This window comes from Centrocercus urophasianus, unplaced genomic scaffold (genome assembly GCF_019232065.1).
Source record: "Centrocercus urophasianus isolate 14NV4802_14NV808 unplaced genomic scaffold, USGS_Curo_1.0 seq_17, whole genome shotgun sequence".
NCBI lineage: Eukaryota > Metazoa > Chordata > Aves > Galliformes > Phasianidae > Centrocercus > Centrocercus urophasianus.
This window is the reverse complement of record NW_024884722.1, coordinates 5,367,674-5,391,621: the sequence shown is the minus strand read 5'-3', so window position 1 is coordinate 5,391,621 and position 23,948 is coordinate 5,367,674. Positions and strand designations below refer to the sequence as shown.

Genomic DNA, 23,948 nt, shown 5'->3' with positions numbered 1-23,948 from the left:
CTTGCTGACACGGCTACATAACTTGAGTGGGTGGAAGTCAACTTCAAGCCAATTGTAGAGTTCTTTCACTTCTGGAACAACATACTGTACTACGTTGAACCTCACCTACAACAAACAATAACCAAAATATCTTAAAATAAATACAATACTAACAAATAGTAATGCTTTAAGCATTTTACACTCCCAAAGCTAAACAGGTATCACACGTACCTTTTAATACAGTTTGATTCTTCTTAGAATAAAATACTCTTAGTTACAGAGACAGTAACTGCACATAACATCAATTAATCATATTGAAAGATGAAAAATTAGACAAAAACCATACCAACAAGATAAGTATCTAGACTGCAGTGCCACCCTCAACATATTCATCGTTTCTAAGACACAAAGACCTACAGTCCCACTACGAGGATGTACGCCCACATCCAAACTGAAAACAGCCCCTCTTGTGAATCTGAAATGTTAGCAGTAAGCTATCAGTAATACAACTAATCATAAAGCTGCTCTCATTTTGTAACTGTCATCCCTTAGCTAAGTGCAGCACTTCTGGGATGAAAACTGATCAAGAAGAGGATTTGAGAATTTAAGAGCTCCTCATAAAAGCACAATGACGTACCATGTCATTAATTAGACTACCACGGGTAGGAGGGGCCTGCAGACCCAACAGAGTTGCCAGACGTCGCTGTTTTTCCACAATGATGCCATCCATATCCAGGAGGCGAGCGATATCAGTTCTCTCAGGAGTAATAGGAATTGAGAGCGTGGCCAAAAGGACTCGAGTAGACATCCTGTTGACAAAGCATGACCACGAGGGATGAGCTGACAGAGAACACTATTTATTTCATTTTCACATACATGCCAATCCACAAATAGGGATGAGTAGCATTCCTTTCATCAAACTATAAAAAATACCAGTAATAACATGAAAGACAACAGCTGTGCAGTAAGGATACAGCATGCACTGCTCTTCGGTAATCAGAGGAAAGATTCTGATAACACGTTTTCATTATGTGCACATGTGGGTATATACATACACACACACACACACAGAGAACAGACAAACCATCTCTGTAAATACCACAATAATGAAAATAGCAGAAAGCAGCATATTTTCAATCTTATTTTACTCTGAATCCATACAAGTAATTCTGATTGTCATGGATTTTAACATTTCTTGCTAAATATACCTATATACCTTTTGATGTTAAACGCAAGTAACACCAAACATTTAAATTTGACCTCAGTACCCAGATAAGCAGGAATATAAAAATCTCATACAGTATTTATTCCCACCATGTATATAGGCCTGTAAACGAGCTTCAGAGTTTCATACAGCCAATGATTCTGCATGCCTCAAAACCCGAGCCAGATATCAGATTATCAGCAGAGAATTAATGGTTGTTTGGTGTCATGGTTTTATGTTTTTGTTTTTTCGGCTTTCAGTATTCCACATCAAAACATCATGTAGTGCACGGGGTATTAAAGTGTCACTGCCCCAATTCCAAGTACCTATCCCTGTACATGACAGCAGTCATGGGATCTGGCCCTTCTGTGTGGGGGGCGCTCTCTTGCTGCCTTGCAGTGGGTGCTGGAGGTGCTTTCCTGGCTGTTCCAAGCTTTTCAGGTTTGACTCGGTCCCAGGAACTCTCTCTCTCTTATCTTGTCTGATTAGTCTCAATTTCAATTAAATTGTATTATATTGTGTTATCTTGTATTCTAATATCACAGTAAAATAAGTTTTACTCCATAGATTGTTGCTGCTGTTCTTTTCCTCCCTTCCTTCCTTCCATTTTGTGAGACTCTGGTGGGGGGGAAGGGCAGAGGCTGTCACAGGCACAGACTGATCTAGTCAACTCTGTGACATTTGGCTACTCACACTTGCATATACAAAGGAGAAGTTCATGCTGGCAGTAAGGAAATCTCGTGAAGTATCACCACTCAGAACAGAAAATGAAAGCAAAAACCAGCTACTTCTTAATTTGTTTAGATTCCCAGTCAGTACCAAAGACGGAAGCTTAAATAAGGTGACCTGACATTTGCATAACTTACTTTACTGTAGCTTTGTACAAAATCCTTTCTCGTTTTACAAAATCTCTTTCTCTTTTGGGGCAACAGTTAGTGCTGGCCACTGCTCGCAGCCATGCTTGCCATTTCCTTCTTCTGGGATATAATTTAGTTTATTTTTGACCATCTGAAGTTCAAAAATAGAATGTAAGATCACATTAAATATCTCTCCCCACCTCTGCATCTCCTCTTGCGTGAGATTCTTTCGCATTTCTCTCGATAAGTGATAAAGTCGGTGAAGTGTAGATGCGTGAAAAAGAGCATTTCCTGATTTCCAGAAGACAGTCGAAACTTTGTGATAGTAATTTGCCATCAGCTGTGGTTTGGGTGGTTTCTTAGACAGCGCAAAAAGCCCATGAATATCCTCCACTGCTTTGAAAGCTTCCTGAAAAAATAATTACGCTACTTTTAGAAGTTTTTTCCCAACCCCACCCAAGCAAGGGAAGAAATAAACCATCACTGATGGCTATAAGGCTATAATTCATCCCACTGAAATCTGTGATCTCCAGTTTTGACACTTAGATGTAATTAAATCTTTATTAAGAAAGAAATTATTTGGACATCCTGCACATCCACTACCTCTATATGCAAGCAGCTGGTAATTAAAGGTCATTTAATTTGAGTTATTTATTTATTCCAATTTTTAATCTACAAATCAAGGATAAAAAACTGAACAGTGCTCCTATTTTTACCATTCTATCAATTGGATCATTTACTCTTTTTACCTTTTTTCATATGAATCATGCTTGTTGATTACAACAGGTAAAGCTTTCCTAACATTAAGAAATCTGTATAAAGATACATATATGCAAACACACTCCTGCAAATACCTTATATATAGTTACTTCCATACCTAAGAGGAATCAGCATAAAAGAGCATACTCCAAATTCAGAGATACAACACCTCCATCTCTTGAAGAAATTTAACATTACTAAGATCCCAAAAGCAAAGCACCTCTCTGAACGACTTGCTTTGAAAACGCCCTCACTGGCCAGATACTAACAGACTTCAGACAGGAAGTTTTGTGGCCCCAGCCTAACTACAAGGTTTAACATTTACCAACCACTTCCCAGTGATGTAGCTCAGGAGAACGCAACACATAAGAGAGGAAGATGTCAGCCTACTTCTTACTTTCAAAACTCTAAGGGACTCCAACTATTTCACCAGTAACTACTGCCAGCAGAAGCTTGGTTTGAAATGCTACACAAAAACAGCAATTCCAGGGACATCAGATAAAGCATTCAGTACACACGTGGGAAGGCAGCAGACTACAGCGTGACTACAGGAAGCTGCATACCTGCCACAGCTCCATGCTAATAGCACTGTCAAGCTGCACGAGCCTGGTCTCCAGGTGCATTGACTGGCTGTCAGGATTGTTGAGGTTGATTGCTGTGCTTTGGTTATGATGGCGCTGGATCTGCCCCAGATGCATTCGCAGGTTATCACAGAGTTTACGGAACTCCGCTTTGCGCGTGTACTGCAGGCAGAACTTGAAAGCTGCACAAATGGAGAATAGAAACAAGACTGTTAACTGGTGGTGATTTGGTTGTAGTCCTAAATGGGGGCCAAATATGTACAGTGATGCATTTAAAGAATCTTCATTTGCAGTCCACAGACATATCGAACACGACATAATCTAAGTGCACGCATAACGAATCAGAATCAGTGCAAAGCACTACCATCTCGACCTCAAAAAAAAATTAAGATGCTTCTACATAATGAAGCTCAAGGAATAAAGGGGATACTTCTAGAACATTGTAATTTAAGGAGCGATTCTAGTTTTTATTTTATGTGCAAATAAACTCTGTGAATGGCACGAGTTGAAGCTGTGCCTCTGTAAAACATGGGAAAAAAATCCAAGGCATCTGAAATGGTAAAGTTAAATTAAGCTTTCAAAAAGCTGGAGATAACAGGAAAACTTGTCTCTGATCCTCCAGTTCCTCTCAAGCGTCAGCTTGAGTGCAGAGCTCAAAACCCAATAGCCTCTTTCTTAAAGAGCAGAGGCCCAAGTTACATAATACAATGTTTTACACTCATTTTTTACTTTTTAGGAAATCATCCATTCTTGGAAATTTTTTTTTCTTGCAGAATAACATCCTGAAGCATCAGACTAGATTGCTTCCTATCACATTCTGGACAGCATTTTACTAGGCTACTTCTGGGTCAAAACTGATAGCATATCATATTTTTACAATAGCCTTTACTGTACCGTACATTAATGGAAGACATTTGTCATTCTGGATAAAAAAAAAAGTGAAGCTGCCAACTAATCTTTGTAAGTTAGAAAAAGTAAAGACACAACACCAGTAATACTAAGTATGCCCAAATAAACTTTTCCTTGCGTATTCTCCTTCAAGAAAAGATCTGTGTCCAGAAAACCTCCACATTTAAGAATCCCCGTAATTTTGAGAGAAGGATGTGCATACATAAGCTTAAGAGAGTGATGTTTTCAACTCCAGTGCAAAAGTAAGAGATGAATAACCTCTCATTTTCTAGTTTTACAGTATGTAACACAGGAGTGCTGAGCCTCTTACAGTTTCCACCTTCCCAACCCACCTTGCTGTGCGATATCATGGTACAGGCGTTCCACTCTAGAATTATTACGGAGAAGATCCAAACACTGCCTATAGGATTCCCAGAGGAATTTAACCCATGGTGTCAAAAGCAGGCGGTCAGTACGATCCTGTGTGTCTTCTCCACTTACAGCACTCAGAAGAACACTACAGTTTTGGGGCAGGGGGAACGGAAGAGAGGAAAATAAATGGAAAAAGATGACAAAAGGTTTTATTGCTCACATTTCCTAACGTTTTTTTTTTTATTAAATCAAGATCTATGATCGGACTGTAGGAAACCAAACTGCTACTTGCCACTGAGCAGTAACTGCTGCTTAGTTTCAAACTTGTCCCTCAGACTCCTCCTTTAAAGGACAGAATCCCTTTTCTTGACGCTGTGTTTCATATTTTGACAGATGCGTACAAGCTCCATGAGTAAGAGACTTCTGGAGGTGGTGTCCTTCACACAAGTAAGCAAAAGGAAACTAGTTCCAGGATTTTCACCTTTCCTGTTTTATCAGGCAGCAGTGCACTGTCCTTCTGTTAGCCTCAAATATCACTAGCTACTCAGATACTTTTCCACTTGCTGAAACGTTCTTTTTAGCAAGCAGCAGTGCTGCCAGAGAGCTTACTTCTTGTTGACACATGACACAGAAGAAATGCGTGCCTTACGATTTCTATTTGCTCCATAGAACACTGCTACCATGTCACCTACAAAAACAAACAAGTTCAAAGCATCCTTTCTCTACCTATTATTTGTAGGCTCAATTCAGTTCACCTTTTACTGTTTTAAATTTTGTCAACAAACTGGATGGCACTAAAGGATACCTTTCCAACTCAGGTGCACTGTACTTTTAGTCTGAATTTACCTACCAACACACTGTGAAAGATACTCACAGAAGTATCTCATTGTACACAATCAAGTGTACCCTGTTACTTTTTTTAAAGTACCCTGTAATTTCTCACTGTTCAACCAACAGAAGCATAGTATTTTGCTAAAGAACACCTTACTGTTCCTCAGCTCCACGTCTTCTCCTTCAGCTAGTCCTTCAACCAGACATGTCTATGGCTCACCCTCAGAATGCAGTGATTCATCCATCAGCTCATAAAACTGAGATTATAAATACAATCCCTCTCTTCCTTTATATCTTTCATACCCGTGGTAATTTACAGCTGTGTCACTAGCCATCTTCTATGTAACCCATCAATATAGCACCCATCAGGTATCCTTTCAAGTAAAACATCCAGTCTCATTTCCTTTACACAGGTACTTCTGACTTGGAATCATGGTGAGTCTTCTTCTTTACCTTCTCTGTCAGCTCCCATTTTTATTCTTTACTGTCTTCCTAATTACATCAATAAATTCCTGAGCTGTTTGCTAGTTCCACCAGAATCTCTGTTGCAAACAAGATGTTTTAGAAGAACTGCTGCCTTCTATAAAACTGTTAAGATACAACAATACTAAGTGCATAAAAAAGAAAACCACACGTTTAAGCTTCAGAAAATCTAACATTTTATATACAAACTTTCCTAACACTACTTATTTAACCACACCACACACTTGATAAGTCAATGCAAAAGCCTTAGTTCAATAACAAAGTCAGGAAATTACTATTAAGGTGCACTACTCGTAAGAATCACAAAGTTTCAACTGAAGAAGTCTTCTTTGTTTTCAGTATACATTTTCTACATTCATACTCCAACAACATTCACTGAAAATCTAGAAACCTTTATGCCACTGCATACAAGCATGAAAGTAAGGACACTTTGCTATGAAACACTTATATTTTAAAGGCAGGCCTCCTACCTTTCTGGAGTTTGAATATTATCTAAGTCTTCTATGTCCAGCACCATCTGCTGGGATTCTTCCTTAGCTGCTTCTGTTTTTTCTTCAGCTAACTTTAAATAGGCTCGAACAACATCCTCTAAAGATTTGATGTTCACCTGTATCAAAGGCAGAACGTGAAGATGTTTCTCCAAGCGATAGGCAGCAAATATCTACAAAGTAAGTGCTACGAAAGCAGAAACATCTAAAATGGAGGTGAATTCTGATTCGAGACTGACGTTACTTTTAGATCACGTCAGCTGACAGATACTATGCAAATAACAAAATATTCAGAAGCCATACCTGCTGGCAAATATTCTTGTACTGGTACAATCCTTCTTTTGCCAGATGACTCTTGCGGAGATCCACGCAGAGTTCCAGGTACTTCAGCATAATCGGCTCGTGGATTTTCTGCCATGTTCGGTGTTTTTTACTTTTCATAACATCATAGAGAACATCAAGGGCGGGCTGCTTTTTGCCAACCTCAAGGAATTCTGAAAGGAAAATCTAATTAGCACAAGAACTGCAAGCCTGAAGATGTATGTTTTTATGAACTGGTACTGTAAGCTTTTAGAACTAATCAGCTCTGATCAAATTCCATTGATGGTCTGATTTATGTTGCCATAACAAAAATGCTGGCACATGCAACTGCAGTTCTAGACCTGGCAAACAAAGACCTTGCCATTAACAGACATGTTTCAGGATGGCAAAGAAGTCTCTCTACTCATTCATCAGGGCATGACCAGGCACTTCATATATGTAGTACAGAGCCTACCAATATAATTCAACAAGATGCAAACCATTCAATGAATCTGACTTAAAAAAAAAAAAAACCAACAACAACTCTCCTCAAACCAAAGAATTAAAAAGTTACTCAGAAAAGTTGCCTGGACTTTTGATTTATTAACTTTTCAACTCCAATTGGTACAGACATCCAGTTTATAGATTTATATTAGTTATACTAATTGTTACTAAGGCCCTAAAGGCTGTTCAGACATTTGTTAAACCAAATCTCCTGCTGAAACCTGCATCTCTTTCATTTGTTCTGTATGCAGTTGCTGTAACTAGCAGGATCTCTCAATATCACAGTAACTCCTGTCTATAAGGGCAGGGAGGCCCTGGCACAGCTGTCCAGAGAAGCGTGTGTCCCATTCCCAGAGGTGCCCAAGGCCAGGCTGGATGGGGTGCTGGGCAGACTGAACTGGTAGGAGGTGCCCCTGCTCACAGCAAGGGGTTGGAAATGGGTGGGCTTTGAGGCTCCTTCCAAACAAAGTCAGACTGTGATTTGATGATAGACCCACATGTCCTCAGCACAAAATACAGCAAACCACACACAAGCAAATACCAAAGCGGAACAGCCACCTACCAACATAAGCACAGGCCCTACACTTAAAAGCATTCTTAACCACAGAAAAGCAAGATAAAAGAATGCCAAGACTGGGAAGCAAACAGGATTAAAGACAGAATGGAGGGAAAAAAAAAAAAAAAAAAAAAAAAAAGGCAAAGAAAATAAAGCTGAGTACAACCAAAAAGAAATGTTTATTCTTAAAGGAAGGAGGATGGAATTAGCGCTTTCCATTAAAGTACTTTGGAAATGACTGTGTTGCTAAAAGAAATAATGGCAGAATGGTTAAAAATAGGAACCTGCTCAGGGTACCCAGGCAGACAGACATGAGCTTCAAAGACTGCAAGGAACATGTGGGGCAGTCCTCATCAGATTTCACACACACACACAGATTACCATTACAACCTAAGTGTCCAAAGGTCTGGAATCTCAGAACTGAAATTAAATATGAGTAAAAGTTGTATTTCAAAACCAGCAGGTGACACTTTAACCTAAGGACCACAATGCCATGCACTTGGGGCCTAGTTTATGTGAATAACAAGTTTGCATATGACGATCAAGGTCCTCTAGAGGAAAAAGACAGGGTCTCCTCTTAAAGACAAATAAGGTTAAAACGTGACAGCTCCTAGCAGCATTTTAAACTCACTGAGGGAATTTCAGAAAAGCTACCCTCTCTCCTATAATTTACACTGTTACTCTACCTTGGTGCTGCTTTTAGGCACTTACTGCTCAGCTTCATTATTTTCTATTTATGAAAATGAACTTGAAAGGCAAGTTTAATCTTGCAGCAGTACCAGGCCATTTCAACCACATCTCTCAGTGGTCGATAACTAACTGGACAAAGCACAACATGAATTCATATTGTTCTGAGACTTTTAATTAACTCTGGCCAAGCAGAGTTCTTGCCAAAACATCAAATAATTAAGGCTAATTTAACACACGCTGTAGTAAAAGCACATAACAAAGGGAAGCTGAAGAGTCAAACACAGACCATGCCTCTGTGTCTTACAGCAGAAACATAAGTTATGGAAACAATTGTGACAGAGCAGATGCAAAAGCATCAGCCCCAGGAACGCAGTGGGACTGATATTTTTTCTGGTTTTTACATTATAGCACTAAAAATGCTAAAGGGTGTCTAAAACAGCAACTGAAGCTCTAAGCAGACTGGAACACCAGATACACCTTGATAACTACATCACTGTTAACCCCAAACCCTGCATTAAGGGGAGGTTTCAAACTGAGGAATGAAAAAAAGTATATTCAAGAAGCTGAAAAGATGTCCTTCACTATCCAGCACCTCCAGCAGAGAGCAGGCTCAACCCCACGAATAACACAGCTCTCCTCCAATCTGAGCTGCATCTCTGACTACACAGCAGCACCAGATATTAACAGCCAAGGGCTGGCCTTGATCAACTATCTTTTGTAACAAAAGAGTCTTTTCTCCACATCTACATATCCGTAACCACTCCAACACTTCCTACTTATATATGTACATCAAGGTCACAGGGAAGCTGAAGCATAAAATACATGCTCACTTCAGTTTTGTGGGTAAAGCAATAAAACTGAAAACAGCACTGAGCGTTCCAATTTGAAACATCAGTTTAACATAGAACTGTGCTCTCATGATTGAAAAATATACCTTACGAATGATTTCTCTCCCTTTATTTTACTTGGACATGGTTAGAAAGAGCCCCTACTGTCTGCAAAGACTTGATACGGCTTGTTATATTCTCCATTCAGACTGCGAAGGCTTAGGATTGTCAGCGTTTGTCTAGAAAACGCTTCCTTTTGTTCCAGTCCTTATAGCCCACTCCTTCACAGAATCACAGAATCACCCGGGTTGGAAGGGACCTCAAGGATCATGTAGTTCCAACCCCCCTGCCTAGCAGGGCCACCAAACACACACATTCAGATCAGGTTGCCCAGGACCCTGTCCAACCTGGCCTTAAACACATCCAAGGACGGGGCATCCACAACCTCCCTGGGCAGCCCGTTCCAGGGCCTAACCACTCTCCTTGTAAAGAACTTCCCCCTAACATCCAACCTCAATCTTCCCTCCCTCAACTTGGATCCTTCAATTCATTAGAACTTAGGAGGCTTATAGCAGTATGAGAGGTGGAAAGATAACAATGCTCTTCAGTAGCAGCAAAGCAGAAAGAAATGGTCAAGTGATGCGAGAACTTCATCTGCCCATGAATTCTGAAGTTGAACACAAGATAGTGTACTAGAATACAGGCACCTTTCCCAGTAAGAAGACAACTAAAATTCAGCTCTGGCTTAGGAAACACTGGATCTGATATTCTTTTTGTAAGTTTTGTGTGTATAGAAATTACTATAGAATGAATTTCAGATTAGAAATCTCGAGGAGATTCAGTATTTATTCCACACTTCTTGGATCTCAAGATACAAAGTTACTGGACTGCATCCAATCCCCAGACTACCCACCCCTCCAGCTGTCATTTCCAGACCCGTACATCAGCTGTAATTTCTGGATGTCTGAGTGCACCACTCTGTACCAATGAATGGTACAAATCATCTTGCTAGGTGCTTAAAATAGGACACTATTAAGAAAAGCGCCAAAGCCATATATTTAGCCTGAAAGGAGACAGCTGATAAACGCATCCAATCCAGCTTTATGCGTAGCAGTCAGCAAGAGGCAGCCACAGCGCGCTCCGACTTGCATTCTAATGCAGAGGCAAACCGGCCTGCGCGGCGCTGGAGGCGTTTAATCACCAGCGCTCTCACCGGGGGCACCAACGCGGTGTGGGATTGCTAAGCGCGCAGCCAACAGCGAGGAACAGCACCTGGGCCCAGACCGGTTTCATTCCCCAAAAGCGGGCGAGGCCGCACCGGACGCAGCACTGAGCACGAGCCGCCGTGCAGAGCGTGGCCGCAGCCCGTCGCCTCACTCCCCGCCGCCCTCCGCAGGCCCCGGCCCCACCGCCGCCCTCCTCCACGCGGGGCCGGCCCTGCGCCTCCGCCCGCGGGGGCCCAGCCGGGGCCGGTAGGCGGAGCCGGGCCCTCTCCTCGCGGCCGCCCGGGCCTCCTCCAGCCTCGCGGCGCCATGCGGCGGCAGGCCCTGCCCCGCTCCTTGCGGCCGGGCGGCGCCTCGGCGCTCGCGGACGGCCTCTCCTCGGCGCTGGGGCGGCGGAGGCCGAGGCGTCACACCGAGGGGCCGGCGGCGGGGGGCTCGGTATCCGAGGCCCTGCGCGAGCGGCGGCGAAGCCGCGAGAATGGGAGCGGCGGCCCGCACTGACCGTTCGCCCGCTTCAGGGCGTTCTCGGGCCGCTGGAAGTACACCGGCATGATGGCGGCGGCCTCGGCTCTCCTCACAGGGCGGCGGCGGCGGTAGCAGCGCGCTCCGTGCTCAGGCAGCAGCCCGCGAGGCCGGAAAGGGAGGGCCCCGCCGCCGCGCGCGGTGACGTCGCCGGAAGCGGAAGTGCCTCTCGGGGGGGCGGGGCGTTCTGTATGCAGGGGCGTTCTGTAAGGGGCTGTGAGGCGTGGTGCTGTCGTCGGGTGTGAAAGATTGTTTTGACACGGGAAAGTGGAGTAACGCTAAGACACGCGAATTGAACCCAAAACTCCTAGCACAGCAGCAATGAAACGTAAGAGGGATGGGATATTTGGGGTCAGTGGGAGCTAGAATGGGGAGTCTCCCAGCAGAAGCGTGCAGCGCTGCAGTGAGATCCCTGCTGGCACCGCAGATGGAGCTGCGAGCACAGCCAGCTGCCTCCCTCTGGGTTCTGAGCTATGTCCAAGCATGATTTAGTTAGAAAAAAGAAGTAAAAAAAAAAGAAAAAAAGTCCACTTATATATATAAGTTATAATTCCAGTGCAGCCTTCCTTCAGCTATTGCTAGTGCTGAGCCAGCCTTCTTCTCAGTTAATGCAATTAACGTAACGCCCATTAAGACCAGCACACACTGCCTGCTGCAGCACAGCCTCACGCACCTGAAGCACACCCGTCTGTGCTGCTGTACCACTGCTGACCCTGCAGTCTCACAGCTCTCTGCAGTGAATCTGTATGCTAGCAGTGGGCTGCAGGTGTGCTACCGTGTACCTCCTATTGTTTAATTGCATCATCTGCTATTCAGGAAGCTCACTCCACTTTTAATAAACATCTCTGAAGTTCCTGATAGCCCCCAGGAAGTTTTGGATTGGGCAGGTTTTTGAAGGGAGCTGTAAAACATGATGGTTTTTTTCCATCAGTAATTTTTTTTTTTTTTTTTTTTCCATCAGAAGAAGGGTGGCCAGCAGGGACAGGGAGGCGATTGTCCCCCTCTGCTCTTGTGAGGCCCCATCTGGAGTACTGTGTCCAGGTCTGGAGCCCCCAGTACAAGAAAGACAGGGAGCTGTTGGAGAGGGTCCAGAGGAGGGCCACAAAGATGATGGGGGGCTGGGGGCACCTCCCCTATGAGGACAGGCTGAGGGAGCTGGGCTTGTTCAGCCTGGAGAAAAGAAGGCTGCGGGGTGACCTCATTGCAGCCTTCCAGTACCTGAAGTGAGCCTACAGACAGGAGGGGAATCAACTTTTTGAGAGGGTTGGCAATGCAGGACAAGGGCAAATGCGTTTAAGTTGAAGGAGGGAAGATTTAGGTTGGATGTCAGGAGGAAGTTCTTTACTATGAGAGTGGTGAGGTGCTGGAACAGCTGCCCAGAGAGGCTGTGGATGCCCCGTCCCTGGAGGTGTTCAATGCCAGGTTGGATGGGGCCCTGGGCATCCTGGTCTAGCATTAAATGTGGAGGTTGGTGGCCCTGCATGTGGCAGGGGGGTTGGAGATTCATGATCCTTGAGGTCCCTTCCAACCCGGGCCGTTCTGTGATCCTGTGATGGTTCTGTTCTCAAACGAAGCGACTGAGCTTTGTGAATTACTGCTGCCTTAACGAGGCTCGTTCAGCCTTTGGGAACACCGGGCGTTTGGGCGCAGCTCTGCGAGGTCACTTCAGCGGGAGGGCGGCAGCGCAACCTCTGTTCTTCACGTCGATTGTCCGCCGCGTCTTAGAGAGACGAGAGCTGTTAGCTGAGGAAGGAAGCAGCGCGATGGAGAGGGCAGCAAATGGCGGCCCGGCGGGGCGGGGCGGAGCGGAGCGGGCGGAAGGCGGGCGGTGCGGGGCGCGGGGCCGGAAGATGGCAGAGCCGGAGACGCAGCTGCTGCTGGGCGTGGGGCTGATCGGTAAGGGCCGGGCTGCGGCGGGGCGAGCTCGGAAACGGGGAACGCCGAGCGACGTAAAGCGCGTGAGCTGGACGCGTAGGATGAGGCGTTAATCCGGCTGTGGTTAGGCAGTCATCTCGCTTCCTTGCTGCCGCTTGGCGTTCTCACGCTGCCCGTCTTTCCGCCGTAGAAAAAGACAGCAACGGAGATGCTTTGTGGGTTTGGTGTTATCCGTCTGTGACGGCTGAGCTGAGGGCTCTGTTGCTGCGGAAATGCTGCCTTACGGATGAGAGTAAACTGCTTCATACCTTTGTGTTCGGCCAGTACAAGAGGACGTGGTTCTACATCACCACGGTGGAAGTTCAAGACTCTCCTGCCTTGAAGAAGGTAGGGCTGGGCCTGCGGGCTCCTCAACAGAGCACGAGGAAGACTTGTGCAGAGCTTCCTCTGCTGCTTAACTGCAAACACTGCGCTGCCCTTTTGTGCCGTGAGGTTTTGTATGTGTATGGATGCAGGTCCTACCCAGCTGTCCGACTGGCTGCTTCTGGGAAAGGTTGAGATGAGTGGAATCCAAACTGAGTGATAAGTGTAAAAGCGGAGATGCTACTATTTTAGCTATTGCACTTCAAGTTCATCCTTTTTTGTTTAATCAAAAAAAGTTTTACAAACAGTCTTTCCTGTTGTCCGAACTCTTATTCTTAGGAACCTAGAGTAACATTGTTTATTTTCTTTTCCACTCCATTAAAGAACAGAAGACTGAATTTGCTTCTTTATCTGCCTATTATAAAGATCATTAAGTTGTCTGTTAAGTTTCTTCCCTTTTTCTGTTTCATCCTACATTGTTAAGGAGCAGTACAACGTGATACTTTTGAATGCATACAGAATGTTGCAGCACAATGTTCCTTGCCTTTCCTCAATCCGTAGCTCCTATCAGCTATGAGGCTGAACAATATAAAAACGTACCTAGTTCTGCCTCAAAGGCAGTAGGAGATGCTATTTAAAAGAAAGAACGTGTTAAGTACGTTAAGCAAATGATAATATGTCTTAGATCTCACTTGATGGAGATGAGTCGCATCAGAAATCCATTAGCTCAGCCTTCTCTGCAGTTTAGTAACTTGAATCTACTGCTTTAACTCACTTTATTTGTATTAAAGCATCTTGTCTGAGTGCAAAATGTTCAGTATGTAACAATCACTGTCCTTATGGGGCTGTTAAGTAAGCTCTGTTTTTTTCTGTGTGTGCCTTGCTCAGGTGACCCACTTCTCCATTGTTCTGACAGCCAAAGACTTCAACCCAGAGAAGTATGCAGCTTTCACTCGGATACTCTGTAGGTCTGTATAAAAGTTGTCTTTCAGTGATGCTACATATGTGTTTTGATCTTAACAAGGCAAAAGATTAAATGTCATTATGTTGTGTTAATACTTGTTCTAGCAATCTGCTGGAAATTCAGTCCTACAAACTGAAGCAGATTATACAAACTCTGGAGTTGGGCTTGATTTGAGCTTATCTTGAGCTCATACAGTAGGTGTTAGAAGCTTCAGGCCTAGTATGTTTTACCAGCAGTGAATAAAGTTTCAAAGGTGATATAACTTTGTGTCTAGCTGAAATTGAAGGTTGGTAGTTAATTGACCTTAACCTCTAAATTAGGCTACAACGTCCCTTGTTGCCTGATAGACAGCTAACAGTTTTGTTTGTGTTTAGTGAGTAGTAAGGACGTACATTTGCATTTTTCTTTCATCATTTAGCAAAGAGTATGGGAGAATTTTTAATGGTATGTGGGTAGTAGACAAAACTAGTCAAGTGCTCTGCATTAATATTAGAAGTTGCTACAGTAGTTGTTTTTCTGTGAAGCAGATATCTTCTGTGTGTGCAAGGAATCCTTAATCTGGACACCTGCTTAGGCCTTACTGTTACACATTTCTATGTTATTAAATGTTAGTTCCTTTGCAACACAGTGCACTCAAAATAGAAGTTAGTCATTGATTCTAAAATGCAAGTTTTTGTAGGCATGTCAAGAGACTCCTATTTTAGTATCTAGAACTTCAACCAAGTGTCCAAAATAAGAATTCTTGCCTAATAAATTCTCTTTGCAATACTGTCATTTTATTCATGTGGCTGCTGGTACTGGTTATGGTCCAAAACCCAGATTCTTTCTGTCTGCACAGAATCTACTTGAAGTATGGAAGTCCTGTGAAAATGATGGAGAGTTACATTGCAGTCCTTACAAAGGGGGTCTGCCAAAGTGAAGAAAATGGATCCTTCCTCAGCAAAGACTTCGATGCTCGGAAGGCTTACCTTGCTGGTTCCATTAAAGGTTAACTAATACCAGAACTCTAATTTATTTTGTACAGTGTAATTTACAATCCAATTTTTAATATGCTCTTCAAGTAAATAGTGTGAAGTGTCACCTGTATTGTTGTTCTTGAGCTTCTTTAAACAGATGAAATCATCAGCATGTATGTTTTCTATAAAATATTCTTCCATTCCCTTTTAGATATAGTATCTCAGTTTGGGATGGAAACAGTTATCTTATATACAGCACTGATGTTAAAGAAGAGAATTGTGGTGTACCATCCTAGGATAGAAGCCATCCAGGAATTTACCAGGTGCAGTATGACTTTGTCAGTCCCTCCCCACCTACTCCTAGAAGTCAAACAAATCTTGAGTTTCCATTGAGAGTGCTCGAATCTTGGAGGAAAAAAAAATCAGAATACGTTTGAATATATTTATTGAAATCCCCTTAGATCCCTCGTAGGGCTTTAGCCACTGTGCTTAGTTAAGACAAAGAAATTTAACTGGGTAATGAATGATAAGTTCTGCTTGCACTGATTGCAGAAATCTCTGCATTTAGTGTATATGTGTACCAAGACCTGGTCATGTTAGTTCTTCCTTATGAGTTGCCTTTCGTGTTGTGAATCTTTAGTGCAGGTACAAGTGTACTGTGTGTCAACTACTGATCTCATCTCCATAGGACTTTGCCTGCTTTAGTGTGGCATCGGCAGGACTGGTCAATTCTTCATTCCTATGTACATCTAAATGAAGAGGAAGTAGAAGCCTTAAAAGCCTGCACAGGTAGTAACGATTCGTTAATAAAATATGAACAAAACTTAGTTTTATTTTTTGTTGCTGCAGGGTCTTACACCAGTGCTCTTTGGGGTAGAAGTGGATATTCTACTGCTATTGCTGTTGTTCCAAAGTAAACTATGTGATTTTCTTCAGGAAAAAAAAAGCAAATACCTAAGCAAGTATGTTTGAAGATAACTCGTTAATTTGGTGTTTCTGGATGCATCCCCATCAGCCTACTCCTAATGCAGATGAAAAGAAGCTTTGAGGGTCTTCTGACGTTATGATCAGAGGGATTAAAAAGCCCTACTGTTGCACAGCAGCAATTCACTTTAGATAAGCTGTTTGTTTTCAAACTTTTGCATGCAGCTGGTAACTTCATTTTTAGCATTTTCTTTTCAGTTCCTAAGTCTGAATTTCCAGATTTTTATTCTGCAGGAAGGGGCCCTTTGCCTGTATGAAGGTTAACATGACACAGACTGTGGCAGGTACAAGGCTTCTCTATACAGCATAATGAACAAGAACACCAGTCATCTTCAGTATTTCTTCTGCATTACTAAGAGTGTTTGTTTCAGCTGACTGCCTTTCACAGAGAAAAGTTGTTCCAAGCTTGCTCAGCTGGTGTGCTATGAAGAAGAAATCCTGCTGTTTTCACTCCTCAGTTGTAATCTAATAGTGACTTAGTGACAATGGGCTCAAGTGGATATTCTTTTAAGGAAGTTGATGGGTTTTTCACTTGCAAATAAAAAATTAAGTAGGAAAGCAGGAGTTTAACATTTCAAATTGACAGCCTTTTTGTATTACATATAGTAGTAGGGGGTTTCTGCTATGTCTTGGAATTGTTTTTATTTATCAAGCAAGACTAAAATGATAATGTTAACAAAACTCTGCTCTCCAGGTTACATTGCTGGATGTACAGATTCTGAAGTGAACAGTAGACCAGACCTCTATGATGTGTATGTGAATTTGGCAGACAGTGAGATCACCATTTCCCCTGTAGTGAAAGGTTGGTTGCTCTGAGTGTTTTGGATCTGAGGTCTCTTTATCTTAGAGTTGGTAGTAACTACTGAACCTAAGCAGTCTTAATACTTGTGCCAGACTGATTCTGAAAATGTAACAGGGAAGATCCTGTATTTCTGTTTTATGGAGGCCTTGGCATGCTGGAGAAATTTGGAATTTAGAAAGACGTGCTTTCACTTCCAACAAATGTGTAACTGAGATTTGAAAACACTTATGTTTAGTAATTACATGGGAGAGACATTCAGCTGAGGATTACTGAATGCAGGGATATCACATGAATCCTTAGAAAAACGTTGCCTGAAATACTTGGAGATTGGAAACTGTTTGAAAGGGAAGCCTGTACGTGCTGGTCATCTTGCTGTTCGTTGGTATCTGCTAAAGGCTGCCTTAGAGGTGGACAGTTGGCATGTGCCAGCATGGCTGCACCATTTCAGGTTACTGCCTGTACAGATAGATACCACGTGGCGGGATGAAGAGGACTCTTTGTTTTGCCTTGCTTTTCAGATACATTTCTAGGTAGTGCAGGAATGGTCTTTTTTACATGAACGTGTTCTTTTTCTTGTTTAGAGGCAATGACAATGGGAAAACTTCACAAAGAAATTGGGCAGCTAATTGTTCAATCTGCAGAAGATCCAGACAAATCAGACAGCCAAGTCATTAAGGTTAATTTTTAATGTTTTTTGCTTTTAAATTCACTTCAATTACTTGTATCACATAGTATCTGGCAGGAGCAGGGGAAGCAGCAGGAAAGTGGTTACTGGGAATGGGGCTCATGTAGAGTCATGTGCAGTTTTGTACCCTTTACTTTCTTACAAAGGAGCATTTTTATTCTCCAAACAGTTGTAAGGATAACCTGTTTGGTTTATGTTATCTCTTGGGTAACCACATTGCTGAAGAAACTTCAGAAACTTTATGGAGTCTGAGGCTTCCAGTGAAATGAACCTTGCAGTGTTACCCTAGGGAGTGTGTATTTTGCTCAGTACATTGTCAATTGTACTATCAATACCTCTGAATGACTTCTACTGATATGTGGGTTCTCAGCTATAAAATCTATTCATTTATTTAAGTTTCGTTTTTGTTTGTTTTTTGTTTTCTGTTTTTTTACTTCCTGCCCTATTCAGTGGATTACTGCCCATTTCAGTATTGAGCAGCTTAATCAAAAAAGCTCAGTTAGGCCAGGGAGAAGAATCTATGGAGTGGCTGTGTTCCATCAGCTGCTCCTTTCATCAGTATTGTACCAGAGAAGAGCTGCTGCAAATTTGCAATGGAATAAATAGTGCCTTTATTTAAAGTTAACTATTTGTCTCATTTTCTTTATTTCTTATGATTTTTTTTAATAAGATTTAAAAACATGTAATACCTCATCCCTTACTTATGGTTGCTTAATTTTTTTTTTTTTTTTTTTTTTTTTGGTTCTTTAAGGATATTTCTCTGAAGACGAAAGAAATCTTGTCTACTTTAGCCTCACTTACTGAAGTTTCTGATGGCAATGAAAAACCAACCCTGAACTCTGAAGCTCTGAAACAAAAACGATTTCCACCAGCTACAGAAAATTTTCTTTTTCATTTAGCAGCTGCTGAACAAATGCTTAAAATCTGAATCTGATGCACTTCTGGACTATGGACCAACTCCAAAAGCTGTCTTGGATGTACAAATAGGAATACCTGATTTTTTGTATGGAAAAATTAAAAGTGTAAGAGTGAATGCCATATTTACCTTGATGTAATGCAGAATATTGGAGCTTGACCTGGAGCATCCAGAGGTATATCTGATAACATTCCTGTTGTCACCTTTCCCCAACTGTAACTTTGTGTGTATGGTTCTTGCATTTCATGTTACAACATGGGTGTTTATACACATAGTGTGGGCTCGTGCATCCAGGCTGTGCCAGGCGTTGTAGCAGCCATTTGTCTTGCATGTCCCCAGTGACAGACAGCTCTGACTTCTCTCCTTGTGTCTGGAACACAGGGTGCAGCATGTGTGCTGTAAAGCCAGTGCGTTTTGGATGTGCCTGTCTGCACAGGGATATGCTGAACACAGAGTTGTTCTGAATGCTCATTCTGGGCTTCCAGGTATGTCAGGTTGTCAGATATTGCCTTTGCTCTGGACTACCTGATACCTGGAAATCCCAAATAAATGGACAAGTTCTCTTCTTTCTACTTGAAAGTGTCTAGGTGTAGAAGAAGGATGTCTGGGAAAATCTGATGTGGTAGCCTTATTATGTAAAGGAAGAGGTATTTTAAAGCTCACGTAGGAGTTGAGCACCTCTTTTGGACTCTTGCCTTACAAGTTTTTCCCCTTTCACTCCGTCCCACGCCTCTGGTGGAGGGAAAAGAGGACAGGATTGCTATATGTAAACTGGGGCTTTCTGGGAGGCAGCAGACAAGTGCTGCTTTACAGCTGAAGTCATTTTAGGAGCTGTTGGGGCTCTCTGCTGGGAAGAATTAAAATTTCCCTTCCTGTTTGGTTGCATAGCTCTAACTCAGAAGTTTTGTTTGTTGTTTTTCCATGGAGCAGCCTGAAACTAATTTGTAACATTCTGAGAAGAGCTTAGGTTCTGTGCAGGGGAATGCTGTGAGCCAGGCAACCTGTCTTCCTCCAGAAATGTCCACAAAAATAAGTAAATTCTGCAGTAGCACTTTGTTATAAGAAAAAATAACCTTTTTTTTCTGGCCTTTGTACAGATGGGCTGTAGCATGTGGTTTTACCTAGAGATTTTATACTGATAATTAAAACTGTAGTTCTCAATATTTATGTTGTTTAAGAAATCGGATGTTTGCTATTCTGAAATTGTTAGAGGTCATCACTAACTGTGTGCAAGCAGTATTGGTTTGGAAAAGGGTTGCCCTTTTGCTATGTATCATACTGCATTAAGATCTGTTTCAGTGTGGGTGAGGAATGTGGCATCTATGTATAAAGTGGCTGGCTACTGCAGTCAGTGAGTGGAAGTGCTTCAGAATAAACCCCTATTTTCAGGGGTATCAAATTCTACCTTAAATACTCACTCTGTGGTTTAAATTCTGAACACAGGAGAGCAGTGTGTTTTGCTTTATCTGAGAACGAGCTGCCTTCATTTACCTCCAAGTGCTCTGCAGCATTTTCCCCATTTGGCCATTAAGGTGGTGTGATGGGTTTGGATTTGTTAATTTTTCTCTTTTTAATGGTTCTTCATTACTGCTGTTTCTATTCTAGGGTTTCTACAGCAGTTAGAACAGCACAACTGCAAAGTTACACTGAAAATTCTCAGAATGTGCTTTAAGGTCTGCTGAGAAAAACCTGAATTTTTGTCAAGTCCCGTAATGCCACATTGTAATCGCAGAGAAATTCAGTTTCTTTTTACAGAAAGCCCTGCAGGTGTCCTCATTAAGGTGGTGTGGGGTTATGGGCAGCCACAAGAAGCAGAGAAGCTCAAACACAAAATAAAAGTTTCTTTTTTTTTTTTTTTGCTTTCTTTTAAAAGCAGGAAGGCCTCAGTTTTAGATCTTGTATTCTAATACTTGTGTGACACAAATGAACTATAATTTTGCACTTAAAGAACTGGACTCATAGCATGCTTATGCTTATTAAAAACAACAATCCTGACCAGCCTAGCCTTTAATTTATGTGAATTTATTTCTGAGTGCTCACAAGCTGTAGCTCTTGGTTGTGCAGTGCTGGTGTTGGAAATGAGGCTGCTGCTTGGGTGGAAAATGCACTACTGCTACAACTTCAAACAGTTTTATCATCTTCTGTTGGTTGTCCTGGTTTAAAATATAAAATAAAAAATATTGGCTTCCCTCAGCTTCAGCACTTTGAGAGAATAGTCCTAATCTGCTTAGATTTTCTTGATAATTGTTTCTTCCCAGGAGCATGTTAGAATAAAACTTCAGTCTGGAAGGTCAGGGAGAAGTTGCGGCTTGTTCTGCGCTTCCCTCTGCCTAGGATGCACACCAGCTGAGACTCTGGGTGTGCTGCTGTCGGTAGGGAACAGTCAGATGACAGTTTTACTTCCTCCTCCTAGAAGGGAAGACTGTGCAAGATGAAATTTTCGTGCAGACCTTCTCGTCTTACTGCCTCTCTGTCCTTGGATCAGTGTGAAATGATGACCGATGGTTCCTGTTGATTTGCTGAGAGATGCTGCTCCCGAAGGCGTGCAGCACTTGGCCAAAAGTAAGGCTTTTTGATTCTTGGAAGTTGCCGTGCAGTTCCTTCCTCAGGTGAGGAGGGAGAAAACGTGCTCCGTGCCTTACCCATTGCCCTTGTGATTTCTGTACTGTACAGTCTCATCAGATCTCCACTACGCTTGCAAAAACAATGGTAGATGGTGAACAAAGCCAAAAGCCTATAAGGGAGAGCAGGATTAGTAACCAATCCTTCTGGTTGCAGTTTTGCTAATTAAGTTAGTCCTTCAAGGCAAAACGTGTGTAATTTCTAGTGCTGTCATCCTTGTGGTTTTGGTTCCTGGGATAAACTGGTTTCCATATTTCTTCTGCAGGCAAATATTAGGGGGAATGTTCTGAACGAGAACAATGTAATGCTGAGTAACCTGGGAAGGAGTGGCACAAGATGTCTTCAGAATTTCTGTGGAGACTCCAAAGATGGGAGCACAGTGCTTTTCTGAGCTGCACAGCGTGTGGTGTTGCTGGTAGGGAAGCAGCTGCTGAGCAGTGCAGGATTCCCTCCTTACTTGCTTCTTTCCTTCCTCCCCTACGACCTCCAGGGAAAAGTAGCATGGCAATGTTACAGACTTGTAGGATAACCACAGGGACACCAGCTCCAACAGAGGAAATGCTTTGATCTCAGTATTTCCAACAGTAGGAGTGTCTGACGTTTTATTTCTTTGAAGCTACTTTAAAATGACACTGAAGCCTCATTATATATTCCTGAATTTCAAGATGACAAGCTGGGTAGGTGGGGAACTGTCAGCATATTGCACTGAGACTTAGGTTTTCCTTGAAGCTGAAAGCTCCCATCTACTCTAGTTTACCACACCTTAAACTGGTTCCACTACTACATTGCCACTTAAGACGGCAGCCGATGCTGGAAGCAGGAGGCAGCAATGCTGAAAGCAGACCTGTCTTGTGCTGGTGTGTTGTTAATCTATTCCAAGTCATAAAGCTGTGGGTGCTGACTTTGTTCTTCAGTCCCTCAAATATAATGCACTGCTGCTTGTCCCATCTTGGTCCCCTCACATAGCAGGTGTCTGGTCCAGCTGCTTCTAGTCCCAGTCTCATCATGTTTTCATTTCAAGATCAAGGAAGCCAGGGCCTTGTCAGCAATGTATTTTGCCTACCTTGATGTGGGAAACAGCTGAATCACCCAGGCTGCCAATCTAGATGTCAGGTGCTTGCCTCTATCTTCCAGAAAATTCTGATTAGGGAAATGGAAACATTTCTGAGAATGAGGGAAAGAGAAGATATGTCTAACAACTCCAAGGGGGTTGTGTTTAATACAGCAAACAACTCGAGCATTCACTAATAATGGGCAGCTGTAATAACAGACGTTATTACTGGACTTATTCCATAAACCTTACTCACAGAGATGTGATGACATTAATTTGCTTCTAAGTGGGGTGCCAGACAATTTATGGCTTGTCTAGTTACTGTGACAACCCAGCTGATGAATGTGTTATCTTCAGATTTGTAGGTTTTGCTCTATTGTGGATTGTTTTGCTTTTGCTTTGATTCCATTACAGTGCTTTACAGAACAACTGTTTACTTTATCCAGTCTGACACGGATGTTTGTTTTTAAATGAGGGGAGGTATGAGCTTTCATTGGACTATCAATTAATGTTTACCAACAGTATTAGACTCCCTCGAGGTTTGTCTTCACAATCTTACTGAAATAGGATTAATAGAGAAATGGGATTTTAGAGAATTTAACTGTAGGATAGTAGCTGTGCTAATTAAAGATTTTGAAGGAGATCAGCACATCATTGCTTGTGGGAGGCAGGCTGGACTATAAGCCTGCTCCTAAGCCTCTGCACAACATCCCAGAGCAGCCAGGAGGTGGTATGCAGGGAAAAGGAACAGGACAAGCCTTTCCCTTACTGCCTTCCCAGCTTGGGAGTGCTGAACTTGATGCAATCTTTTCTTCCTGCATCTTCCTTTGGCTGCTGTTGGTGGTGACATATGGCCAGAAGGACCTTTGGGCTGATCCAGAGCAACTGTTGCTGCGTTCTTGACCCAATGGGCTTTTATGTACCCAAAATCGTGACCCACAAGGCAAGTACTGTATTTAGAAGCATGAATATAAAGGTTTGGGTTATTTATTTTGGGCTTCATGGGACTTTTGAGTCAGTAGGTGTAAATGAACTTCTAAGGTATCTTTCTCTGTTAACTTGCAAATTGTGGCCATACCACCTTCCTGAAACTGCTTTACAGTGTGCTCCCCTGAAGTTTCAGGTCCATCGGATGTGTTCCTGCTCCCCTCCTTTGTTTCCTTGCCTGACCTTTCACTGCAGTTAAATTGAGAGGGGAAGGCTCAGAAAGGCAGAACTTGCACAAAAAGCTGAATTCAAAACCATACTTCCTGCTTTTGTTTTGTGGCAAAAGCATAGCACCCTTGTTTTCCTGTAAGAAAGCAGGCCTACTCTTTTTCCTTACTTTGCTCTGTGCTGCTGTCTTCTTGTAGGGACTAAGAGTGGGAAGCTATTGCTTTCCTCACACCAAGAAAAGAAATCTAATCCTTCAGCAATGGGATAGCATTTAATGCACTCTGAGGAAGTTTACTACAAACGTTGAAGGTAGTACTTGTGAAAATATCTGTCTGATCATTAATTACATTACTTGGTGCATATCTTATCCTTGTCACGCAGAGCCTTAGGAGTGCCTTAAATTACAGCTCCCATGACCTTAAATCTATTTCTGCTATGACCTCACCCATGGTTATCAGCACCACTGGGTCTCCTACCAGTTGTGGAGCTTTCTTCTATTTTGTTCCCTAGG

General features: G+C 42.6%; 2 protein-coding genes across 3 annotated transcripts in view; one reads left to right on the top strand and one right to left on the bottom strand.

Moving 5' to 3' along the window:
- Nucleotides 1-11,152, bottom strand: part of EIF3A (eukaryotic translation initiation factor 3 subunit A) — a 29,961-nt gene extending 18,809 nt beyond the window's left edge. The window contains exons 1-8 of the mRNA XM_042817995.1: nt 11,045-11,152; nt 6,746-6,936; nt 6,425-6,561; nt 4,622-4,785; nt 3,363-3,562; nt 2,241-2,449; nt 617-788; nt 1-105 (exon numbers count right to left, since the gene is read on the bottom strand). Coding sequence (XP_042673929.1) covers nt 1-105; nt 617-788; nt 2,241-2,449; nt 3,363-3,562; nt 4,622-4,785; nt 6,425-6,561; nt 6,746-6,936; nt 11,045-11,093 — 1,227 coding nt within the window. The 5' untranslated portion in view covers nt 11,094-11,152. The remainder of the gene's footprint in view (nt 106-616; nt 789-2,240; nt 2,450-3,362; nt 3,563-4,621; nt 4,786-6,424; nt 6,562-6,745; nt 6,937-11,044) is intronic.
- A 114-nt stretch (nt 11,153-11,266) lies between these two features.
- Nucleotides 11,267-20,612, top strand: DENND10 (DENN domain containing 10). 2 transcript variants are annotated; one of them, XM_042818047.1, is made up of 9 exons: nt 11,267-11,392; nt 13,130-13,326; nt 14,191-14,270; nt 15,105-15,253; nt 15,434-15,545; nt 15,911-16,011; nt 16,901-17,008; nt 17,590-17,684; nt 18,445-18,737. In XM_042818047.1, the coding sequence occupies exons 1-9, from the start codon at nt 11,386-11,388 to the stop codon at nt 18,619-18,621; spliced, it is 1,026 nt and encodes a 341-aa protein (XP_042673981.1). In that variant the 5' UTR covers nt 11,267-11,385; the 3' UTR covers nt 18,622-18,737. The 2 variants fall into 2 exon arrangements, with proteins under 2 accessions (XP_042673981.1, XP_042673980.1); XM_042818046.1 differs by lacking the exon at nt 11,267-11,392 and adding an exon at nt 12,910-12,960 and having other exon boundaries at nt 18,445-20,612.
- The last annotated feature ends 3,336 nt before the right edge of the window (nt 20,613-23,948 follow it).

Excerpts from the sequence above, each read along its gene's own strand:
- DENND10 (XM_042818046.1), top strand. The coding sequence starts at position 12,915 with ATGGCAGAGCCGGAGACGCAGCTGCTGCTGGGCGTGGGGCTGATCG. Across the intron at positions 15,254-15,433 it reads CCTTGCTGGTTCCATTAAAG|ATATAGTATCTCAGTTTGGG; the intron begins GTTAACTAATAC and ends ATTCCCTTTTAG. Across the intron at positions 16,012-16,900 it reads AGCCTTAAAAGCCTGCACAG|GTTACATTGCTGGATGTACA; the intron begins GTAGTAACGATT and ends TCTGCTCTCCAG.